The 11,194-nt window shown below is 44.4% G+C and overlaps 1 protein-coding gene across 4 annotated transcripts in view; it reads right to left on the bottom strand.

Annotated features, from left to right (window-relative positions):
- Positions 1 to 1,297: 1,297 nt before the first annotated feature.
- LOC306942489 (CAP-Gly domain-containing linker protein 4) overlaps positions 1,298 to 11,194 on the bottom strand; it is a 66,132-nt gene continuing 56,235 nt past the window's right edge. For all 4 annotated transcript variants that reach the window (XM_079528409.1, XM_079528406.1, XM_079528408.1 and 1 more), the window contains 4 exons: positions 9,561 to 9,684; positions 6,212 to 6,276; positions 5,507 to 5,588; positions 1,298 to 3,779 (listed from right to left, as the gene is read on the bottom strand). In XM_079528409.1, coding sequence (XP_079384535.1) covers positions 3,431 to 3,779; positions 5,507 to 5,588; positions 6,212 to 6,276; positions 9,561 to 9,684 — 620 coding nt within the window. In that variant the 3' untranslated portion in view covers positions 1,298 to 3,430. The remainder of the gene's footprint in view (positions 3,780 to 5,506; positions 5,589 to 6,211; positions 6,277 to 9,560; positions 9,685 to 11,194) is intronic.

Raw genomic sequence — 11,194 nt, 5'->3', positions numbered from 1 at the left:
GCCAATATTGATTACATCAGGGATCTCCATATATGGGCTTAATATTGATGACATCACGAGATGTCACGAGGCATGACCATATATGGGGCGTATGCATGATTTCATAGTTAACCTGCGGTCACAAAAATAAAACCATAGCACCATTATTAGCCTTTTCATGTCACGCACTCCCTAGAAAGTGCTCGTGCACCACAGGGGGTGCTTGAGACACAATTTGGGAACACCTGCTATAGTAGTCTTGTAGCCAGACAACTATTCCACAATCATATTGTCTGGAACTACACCTCCAAAATCCGAGTAAGGAAGCTGCCATTTCCGATCACGAAAATAGATTTTAAAATCTTTGGAGCTTATTTTTTCATTTCCATTTCTGCTAAGCAGCAAGCCATATATGCTTAGATGATTTTGATTTATACTAGGATAAATTTGCACGACTGTAAAGAGGAAACGGAAGTGGGGAGGCTCCACGTCCGCTTTATATTTTACTCATGATAGAACTTCCGTTGCTCCAGAGTGTATGATGGTGATGGAAGCATTTGGAAATTGCAACGCGAGACTACTGCTATAGTAGTATGTTGCTTTTCATGATTGACAAAACGACATACTATAGTTCATGGTTTTCGACGACATACTACAGTATGTCTTCACATTTGGAAATTACAATGAAAATAATGAAAAACGACATTTAAAATTTGACGATAAAAAGAAAATCATGAAAAATGACTATAAACTGTCGTTTTTCATGATTTTCATTGTAATTTTAAATTTAAATTGACAATGATTGTAAAATGGTTTGACAACATGCGTATGACATTTATGATTTTCTTTATATCGTCAAATTATGAAAGAATACTTACTATCAATACGTCAAGACTAATGGGCAGATAATGGGCAATAACATACAGTGACCGCGAAGAAAAGCAGGGAATCATAGCTTCAAATTGACATATTGGTTGTTCAGTTTGACCAACCAGTTTTGGAGATATGGCGTATAGAGTGATGTCTTGCAGAAAACAGCGAGTTGCGAAAACAGGCTTGAAAGGTTCGCTTCTGTGGTCTAACATTACACCTAGCTACATGTTTAAGCATTTATTTCATATTTAGACATCAATTTCAGCTCTGACATTAATTTCAGACATGCTCTAGTATGTGAAGAGTCTGCCTGAACAGTCCTCTCCTGAACAGTTAGTCTTGCCCCAATGTCTCTGTATCAAATAGTCACATTTATGTCACAGCAGCACACCCACAGTCGATGAAGGCTTGAAACAAAACAAAAAAACAAGTCAAAGAGTAGGGGTGAAACTAGAATAGAATCTTTATTTCAATAGTTTACAAATAACGTTTTTGCACCGTGAGACAAACGCATCAATATGAGACCCTTGCACTAAAATCACGCTTGCAGCTCCAAAGAACGCGCCAAGAACAAATTCAGGAATTGACACAATCCGTTATAATACCCACACACGTCTTACATACCAATCAGTGCAATTTCAAGAATACTCTCCGACGACTCTTGGCTTTCAGCCATAGCGTCAAAGGCAAGTAAACGTATGGCAGATGACAGAGGAAGAGACACAGAAATGATCACCAAAATGGCCTTGGTGCAAATGACCATCAAGTGAGTGCCTGTCAAGGGGAAGACACTATTGATGGAAACCTTTCGAAATTAGCTACGAGAGATTCAACCCGTCAACCCGGGCCCGTTCCCAAACAACCACTCCGCTTTCATTTCTTGAAGCCTGGCAACAGGATGTTTCAGACAACCTTGGGGTTGTGAGTGCCGGTTCTTTTTTCAATCACTCCCGAGGCCTGAGCAGACTTGAGCAGACAGATGGATCAATGTGAGAGAGAGAGAGAGAGAGAGAGAGAGAGAGAGAGAGAGAGAGAGAGAGAGAGAGAGAGAGAGAGAGACAGAGACATCCTGCTCCGGCGTCCTAGGGGCTACTGTTGTAGTGTGCCTCCCCGCCTAATTGGGTGGTACACGAAGGTTTTACCGAGCAGAATGCATCTGTTTTTCCACACGCACAAAATCAATGGCTCATTCCTCTGCCCACAATGGGTCTAATCCATTGGTTCTCAAACATTTTAATTTCAAGGCCCCCACCCCCACCCCATAACTCAGAGCACAAAAGGAACCAAATGGGCCCTTTTGTCCATTTGCGCTCTCAGAGTTAAACCCTGGACCCCACTTTGAGAAGCACTTTTCAAAAAAAAAAAAAAAGTCAACTTTGCCCTTGAAACCTCTGGATGAACACTTAATCCCCGTTTGAAAATGGCTTGTGCAGAGGCGCCAATACAATCGTCACCAAAATAAATCACTGACAATAAGTGATTTAGCACCACCATAATGTAACTCCTTACCAGTCATTAACCGGAGAGCACAATAGAATGGAAGCACACCACATCATAACTTCTCATTATGACCCTGTAGCAGTTTAATAATTCCCTCATTGTTATTCATTCCAAAGTGCTGCATATTTCTATTCACCTTTTCTAGGTAATATTTATTAGTTTGAGTTAGTTCCCTGCCAAACTTGATAAATATCTATTGAATGAAATAACATTTGCTCCATGTATTGAAATACTTTTCTAATGTGCACACACATCTGGCCTAACGGCACACTTTGTCATTGCCCACCAATGCAATCAGATTGCACTGACTTGCAGTGATTTCAGTGTCTTATTAATGTCTTATAAAGACTTATTTTCCAACCCTGCCAAACAAAACTTTTTAGTCTATGCTCACCCATGGCTGTTTTGTTTTTTTCTTGTTTTTTTTTTATATAAAGTGCTTCCTTTGCTTTCTAGTTTCTTCCAGTACAAACCTAGTAGTGTCAGCTCAAACCTTTAGTGTGCAATATTACTGCAACCCGTCCCAGTTTTTGGAGGGAGCACTGGAAAAAAAACTAAGAAAACTCAACAAATGACTATGAGACAAAACCAACAGAAATAAAGAAACAAACAAAACAAATTGATAGAATAATAATTAGCCCAAAACATCCACCAGTGTAGAAGACAAACTAATTAGGTAGTGAAGTTAGAGTAGTGGATCAAATGAGAGGACAGACTTTCCACTGATGTGCAATGATGCCTCCACCACTCAAAACTAGGGATGCAGCAATATGGAAGTTCGGCATCGATACCGATAAATACCAATTTAGCCGATAGCTTCTACCGACATTTGTTTATTTAGTAGTTTATTTAGTCGTTTTTTATATTAATTCCCTCTTTTGTGCCAGGGAAACAAATAAATGTTCATTATTTAAAAAAAATGATGGCAGCTTGATAGGCTGCCATCGGTATATTTGCCAATACCGAAGTTGACCGAGAACCGGCAACTGCTATGTGGCCAATATTATCAGTGCATCCAAAAAAAAGCCTCTTCCCCTTCCCTCCCCCTCCCCCTCCCCTCCGGTTCGGGTCCTTCCCGTCAGCCGTTTTCGTTGACCAGGCGGGCGCCGCTGATGCCGCGGTAGGTGACGCGGCTGGGCCGCACCAGCACGCCGTGGCCCGGGCGGCAGGTGAAGTAGCGTTGGCCGCCCACCGAGCCGTCGTTCTTGCCCTTGACGCCGCCACGGAGCTCCAGGCCCAGCCACAGGCCCGGGGCGAAGTGGGCCGTGCCCAGGTAGCGGATCAGCGCCATCTCGTTGGCGCTGCTCAGCAGAACCTGCATGCCCGCGCGGAGCTGGAGCGCCCGGCCGTCCGGGCCGGACGGCGGCGGCGGGGTGGTGGTGTTGGTGCTGAGCGTGCTCCAATGCCGGTGGGGGGTGGAGCGGCTCCTGTTGACGTGACATGAATCGGGGGAGAGCGGTGAATCAGAAAATAATATTATTTTTTTAAATAGAAAAAGAAATTGACCCAAAGTGCAAAGATCAGCATATAATGTAGACCCCATACTAGGGCATTCATTAAACAATTGATGCATCGATTTCATTAACACAAGTCAATTCACAAGTCGAAAAAAATGAAAATGAAAAAAATATTTTCAATTGTTTTCCCCATATCATATTTTTTGCTCTGTGTGCGTGTGTACATAATTCAAACTGTAGGATTGGTTATTGTCACGGACAGAAGTAATTATTTCCCTTTGCATAGGCCACCAGAGCGTTCTGAATGCAATGCAAACTAATAGGCGAGTGCCTATTAGTTTGCATTGCATTCAGAACGCGCCCTTAATTAAGAACATAACTGCAGCTGTGAGTGGCTCTCAGCGGTGTCCCACTATTGACTGACTGAAGCTGAACTGCGCTGTGTCAGAAAAGTAACAGATAGAAGGCCGCAAACTTTATCCCCAAACTATATCCTCCACCACCTCCGTGCTGACGCAATGACTGTCACTGTCCTGTTTCTTCTTTACGCGCGGGACGCATGAATCTCTCCGTCTCCGGTCAGTGCGGGTTGTTATTTGCATGGCTCAGAAAATAAGTAACATGAAAACGTCATCGAGTTGTTGTCGGAGGAGGAATACATGTTCACGTCGTGAACGTGGACGGTAACAGCAGATTGTATTCTGGTGAAGTGCTAACTGCTGCTGGCTGCTATAAATGTTAATATAGATCTATGTCTTCTATTGTGTTCTGAAGGTCGGGCTGCTGTACTGCCACTAGTGTTAATGTTATATTTTGTATTGTGTTCTCGGGCCGCTGTGCTGCGCTGTGTGCCAGTTATGCCCCCTCTCCTGTTGTGTTCTCTTTTCTGGTCTGTGTACCAGTGTGCGACGCACACTTGCATGTGTGCCTGCACTGTTTAGTATTTACTATTACATTTTTATGTTTTGAAAATCAGCGCTTTGCCATATTATATGCTTTGCCCCCCACCCGTCATAAAACGATGCACTGTCTGACAAGTCGACTGGGAAAAATCTCAACTCGTTAATGCCCTACCCCATACAAATAAAAAGGCAAAAGAAAAGCAATACAATTTAAACACAAACATGGATTACATTCAGTTGTCCTGTGTGTGTGTGTGCGCGCGTGCGTGTCAATCAGGACTCAAGCACAGTTGTTGGACTTAAGCAGGAGGGGTGTAAAGACCCCTCCTTACTACTCACTAGAGACACAGACAGACACACACACAGTGCTTGTCACCGCTCAAAAACAGATAATGAGTTGGAGACAGTTGTTAGGTATTATGTATGATGGGAGATAATCAGATTGTGTGTAGGTGAGGTTGTGGAATTGATCTTGGATTTCTCTGCTGGCTCTCATTTAGAACTGTGGTTCTCAAACTTTTCATTTGGTTCCATTTGTACACTCTCAGAGTTCCTCAAGGAATCCCGAAGGTCCCCATATGGACACGACTTCTGAGAACCAATTTGTAGAACTAAAGCAGACTTTTGCTGACTAATACCACTGGTCCTTATCAGCATCGATTTTTCCCCTCTATTAAGGGGACACTGAAAAGCAGTGTGAGAGCGAAGAAAAGAGGACTGTGTGGGAAAATGCAGCAGGGGACAGGGGGAGCGAGAGAGAGAGAGAGACAGACAGACAGAGAGAGAGAGACGCACCTGCTAACGGGGCTCTTCCTGCTCGTCTCCTTTTGGACGGCGATCGCAGACGACGTGCTGAAACTGCGACGGATGGTCCCCCCTGCGTCATGACATTGACATGTCTTTAACAGAGTACATTACCCCCAGTGTCATATCGTTGCTGTCGGGAGGAAACCTCCCAACTCCATCTTTGATGTTTTTTAATAGAAATAGAACGAGAGTCTATGGTGGCAGCAGTAGCCGACCGCAGGCGGCCAATGAGTTAATAATAATAATTTCCTGAAAAATGTACATTTTGGAGTTAGGTGGTTTCTTTCCAACAGCAGAGATACATATTATGTTACAGTTCATGTGGGAGAGCAGTACATGTGGGAAAAGTGCAACGAGGACTCGAGGAGCGCTCGTTTTTTCGTCCCTCGAGGGAGACAAAACAACCCCCGACTGCCGGGGTAATATACGTCCTCGAGGCCGGGGTGGTGATTAGGGGCACTTAGCGGAACTGATTAGCCCGTCAGCCTCCCGATTATCGCCGTAAACGTTTTCTTTTTTTCCGTCCGGGGCACTGGAAACCTGTGCCAAACGGGAAGGTTCCTCTTCTCGTTTGGCACGGCGAACAGCCCTCCTGGTTCGCTCCTCATTCGAATTCTCCCCACACATACTGGTTTCCCGCAATTTAACAGATTTATCTGATTTATCAATGAGTGCAAGTAAAACACAGCTTACCACTAAAGGAACGATTGAGCCGAGATGACGAGAGCTCCGACAGGCAATCCACCGACCCGTGGATCCTATGAACAAACAAAATGAAAGCTATATTTATTTGACAGATCTTATAATAAACATGGCAGTATTGTGCTACACTTCTTATTTGAGGTCGGAAGTTAACTCTACTAACTTTGGTAAGGGGTTCCATCCAACAACAACAAAAAAGGTAACCAGAGAATGATCCATTCAATTCATGGATGATAACTTAAACGCCTTACTGGGTAACTTTCCTCACTACCATCATTGCAGGTCTTTAGTTCATTCCTGCACTTCTTAATTGGCCCCACCCCCCAGTATAGCTTTTAAACCATCTCGGTTTGTTTTCAGATCCTTTGGCGGGTTTGTGTAACGTTCGGGGAAAGTGTCCTGGCCTTTCCGCTTAGGATGTTCTCTTGTCTGACAATGAGTGCAACAGCATGAGGGGAGAAAATCCTCCATTTTGGTTGCCAACATCAGAGTACGTGTCCGGCTTAGTGTTTCTTTAAGCCGCTATGTACCTGTGATAATGGCTGAGCCCCGAAAGCCATTACGAGGCAGACGGGCAATGTAGAGAAATGAGGGGGGGGGGGGGGGCATGTGTGTGTGTGTATACTGTATGTGTGAGTCTGCAGGGTCTTATCTTGTTTGCCAAGGTGTGCAAAGTGCGGGAGAGAAACGAAAAGAAGAAAAAAAATAATACGAGTGTGGGGTAGGGGAAGAAAAAGCACAAGGACTTGCTGTTTGTTTTCCTAATGGGTCCTGATAGCTGCTGACAGCAGGAGAAGAGCGAAGCAGAGAGAGAAGACTGGCTGGGTGCTGAGAATGGGAAAGACTCTCCATTCGACGGGAGGGCACATGCCTGGCTGAGCGCACAGAGTGCCCCCTGGGTTAATTAGAAAAACAAGAGGAGGGGACACCAATGAGGGAAACTGAGTGCCGTCCGGCTTTTATCTCACGGAACAGGTAAGGTTTGGATTGAAAGAAGAAAAAAAGAAGAGGTAATAAAAAGAGATAAGCCAGGGAATGTGACTTAAGACAAAACATACTCGTGACAAGTGTGTGTGGTCTACATCGAGGGAGGCAAAACGGCAAAAAGACGGCACAACCAATAAAGGGTGTAGCAAGCATATACGCGCTTTGATTGAACACCTTTCAGCACGTCACACCGGCTTTTTTTAAGCTAGCGACTGTGCCTTTGATTCCTTTATACGTTCGCTCACACTCAGCTTAAGGCTTGAGGCATTACTACACTATTATCTAATAAGAGCTAAAGGTTTCACTTGCAGGCAGAATGCGGAACAGCAATACATCAAGATGCCCCACCGCCAGCCCTCCTCACACCTTTAGGTGAATGTGAGTGTCAGACAATACTTTCTCTATTTCCCAAGGATTAAGAGACTTCCAAATATAGCTCGAGCCAGGCTGGCGCTCTGCGCTTGCTGTCGAGTCAACAACTTTGGAAGAGAAGCGAAACCCACACTAATCTGGAGGAATAATAATTCCGGTGGAATTTGCCTTTGTTTCATGCGCTGTTTTTATAGGTCAACAACGGCTGCCACGTGTTCAAACTTTTGCACCAGATAAGTGAAAAGAGAGCAAGGAGGACATTCTACACATTCTAAACCAGATGTATACTTTCGTGTCACATGGCGTTAGTGTTTTGCTCGTTAACCCATTAAAACCGGGAAAGCATCCGTGTCATTTTAGATTTCCGTGTAGGCCATTCAAAAACAGCAGATATACAGTTGGAGGCCATCGATATTGTCCTTTTATTTTTGCTGAGGTTTGCGTGATCTGCGCAAAAGGACAGTTAACCCATTTTGGGCGGGAACCCCTTTTGGTGTTTTAAACATTGTTATAATTTAGCTAGAAAAATATCAGATCTACAAGCTCATAGCGCGCCACCGAGTGGCGCGCTACGAGCTTGTAGGTCTGCTATTTTTGAAAAATCGTGAAAATATTTATTTCAGAAAACTGGAGGATTTAGAAGGATTTTTTTAAATTTTGAGGTCAGGCCTAAATGGGTCAAATGATAAGGGACAATATCGGTGGCACCCAACTGTACAAGCTCACAGTGCTCGTACAGCACATCTGCAGTGCTATTTTTGACAAGTTCAGAATAATCCTGAGTGTGAGAACTACGGATTTAGAAGACACTTGTAGAATTGGCCTCGGGTGTTAACCCATTCAGGCCTGACGTCGAAATTTAAAAAAAATGTTTTCTAAATCATGACAATTTTCTGAAAGATTTGAGGCACATTTTAACGATTTTTCAAAAATAGCAGACCTACAAGCTCATAGCGCGCCACTCGGTGGCGCGCTATGAGCTTGTAGATCTGCTATTTTTCAATAGCTAAAGCATAACATAATGTATGTAACCACCAAAAGGGGTTCCCGCTCAAAATGGGTTAAAAGGGTTCATGGGCGCCACGGTAAATCAGAAGTGCATGCTGGGAAGGAAAGGGGCCTCAGGCCCAACGTTTGACAACCCTGACTCTCGTTAGTCACCAGCGCAGACGTACTATTTGCAGCACAGAGGGCAAAATCAAACATGTCACCGCTCCCACAAATGACACCGTCAACGGCGCTCATTAGTGCCATCACATGTATTGATGACGCCAAACCCAAACATCACCTCCGGCCACGTTCTCCAGATGGGGCACCTCGATGAACAACAACAACAACCCTGCTTCTCAAAGCATGCTTTGAACATGAGATTTGAGCTTGTTCGTCGAGATCTTTTTTTTGGTCAGTTTGAGGCACGTCAACGCTGGCAGCTGCCACACTACTGGCAAACAAAACTCGCTCACGCTGGGGCGTCTCTACGGCACAAGCGTGCACATGTGAGCGATGCCCATGGGCATAATACAGGAAGGAGCTCCTCTGTTCCCCCAAAATCCGGCTCACGCATGGGGAATAAAATGCATTCTACTAAGCGAACCCCAAAATGTGGAAAGACCTACCCAAAAATACGTTAACACTTAGCCCGCTAGCATTTATTGAAAAATTAGGATCTAATTCACGCCAGCATTTTTTTTATTTGAGCTCTTATTTTGAAAAGCCGCCATTTCCGGTCCATGAGCAGTAGTCATAACCTTGGAATCTACACGGAGCTGGGTAGGCCTAAAAGCCCAATTGCCGAAGGCCGTCGGCAATGGCGTTAAGCGTCAGTATCAAAATTAGGCTTCAATTGACTTTAATCGTCGGCAATGGCGCTGAAAGTATTAAGGTTCTCGCGTGCCTGCCCGAACTCAAAGCTAACCTAAAAGAATGGCTGACCTTAAACATACAATAAAGTATTCAACCAATCAATCAATCAAGCACTCACCTCTCGACGCGTGACGGGGGGGCAAAGACGCCGTGCTTGTCCGGACAGCTGAAGTATCTCACCCCTCCCACCGAGCCGTCGTTCTTACCGCTGGGCTTGTCCAGCTCGATACCCAACCAGAAACCTGGACGGACAGACAGACAGACAGACAGACAGACAGACAGACAGACAGACAGACAGTGTTAGCCTACATATACTGTATGTGCGTGGGTGTGCCAGTAGCCGATCGATCAACTTCAAACTGGGCGTGTGGATCACAGAGGAACCAGAAGGAGCGATGGATGCACTGAGTGGGAAGCTCGATACCCAACCAGAAACCTGGACAGACAGACAGACAGACAGACAGACAGACAGACAGACAGACAGACAGACAGACAGACAGACAGACAGACAGACAGACAGACAGACAGACAGACAGACAGACAGGCAGACAGGCCTGAAGTAGCGCAGACAAGCTGCCAGACAGAGCTAAGAGCCAGCTGGTATCATTAGAGTCTGCCCCCACCACATATTCTTTAAATACAACACCATTGTTCCCTTTGAGTCTTTGAGTTGCCCTTTAGAATGACACAAGACTCTGCTCCGAGGAACAAAGTGACTTGTAAGGGTCTTTCTTCTTCAACGAGCTACGGTGTATTCCTCTGAGACGAGACAGTATAGACAATGCGGCGGTTGCTGACAAAAGCAAAAAGGGGCATTTTACAGTGCACCGTTCACACCTTGAACACACAAACATGACAAGAGGAAAGGAACCGCTTCATCTAAAGAGCATCGGTGTTCGCTGCGCAGTAGCTGGAGCGATGCGCGGCGTTTGAGCACTGGTTTAAATTAGACCGTCAATAGGAACTATAAGAACGGCAGCAATCTTTAGTGGTGACATTTGCATCGATTCATACCCGATCACTCCCACGGACTACAATATACTGTACCCTCAATTGTACTGTATATGGCTTCTGTCTGCCCACATTCTCATACGAGTTGTGCTGAAAAAATAAATAAAAAAATGCAACTAACTGTAATGGTTTGTGATTTGGAGCATGCAATGTTGGCCACAGGGAAGAATGTAATGAATCCTTAAATATTCATCAAATGTGATTTAGAGTAGGGGGGTGAGCTTGCCCATGAGAATCTGCATGGTTGAAGCCTTAGCAGTATATCTATTATTCTACACAGAAATCCAACCCTTGATCAGATAATGAAAGTGCCTTTTTGTGCAGAGCTGCAACACTAGCATTAACCCATTTAGGCCCGACTTCTAAATAAAAAAAATGTCTTCTAAACAGTTTTCTGAAATACCCATGTTTCTATAGCAGTGGTGCTCAATATTTCATGTCAAGGACCCCAACAATTATATGTAATTGGCCTCCGACCCCCATCTGAAAATATGTTGTTCCAGGGACCCCCCGGAAGCAAAGATTTGAGTTATTCTGAAAAAATATATATTCCAAATTTGCGCCACATTTTTACGATTTTTCAAAAATAGCAGACCTACAAGCTCGTAGCGCACCACTCGGTGGCGCGCTATGAGCTTGTAGATCTGCTATTTTTCAATAGCTAAATTATAACAATGTTTAAAACACCAAAAGGGGTTCCCGCCCAAAATGGGTTAAAATACAGCACAACATAGAAAATTG

This window comes from Electrona antarctica (genome assembly GCF_951216825.1).
Source record: "Electrona antarctica genome assembly, chromosome: 18".
Lineage (NCBI taxonomy): Eukaryota > Metazoa > Chordata > Actinopteri > Myctophiformes > Myctophidae > Electrona > Electrona antarctica.
This window is presented reverse-complemented; position numbering and strand designations above follow the sequence as displayed.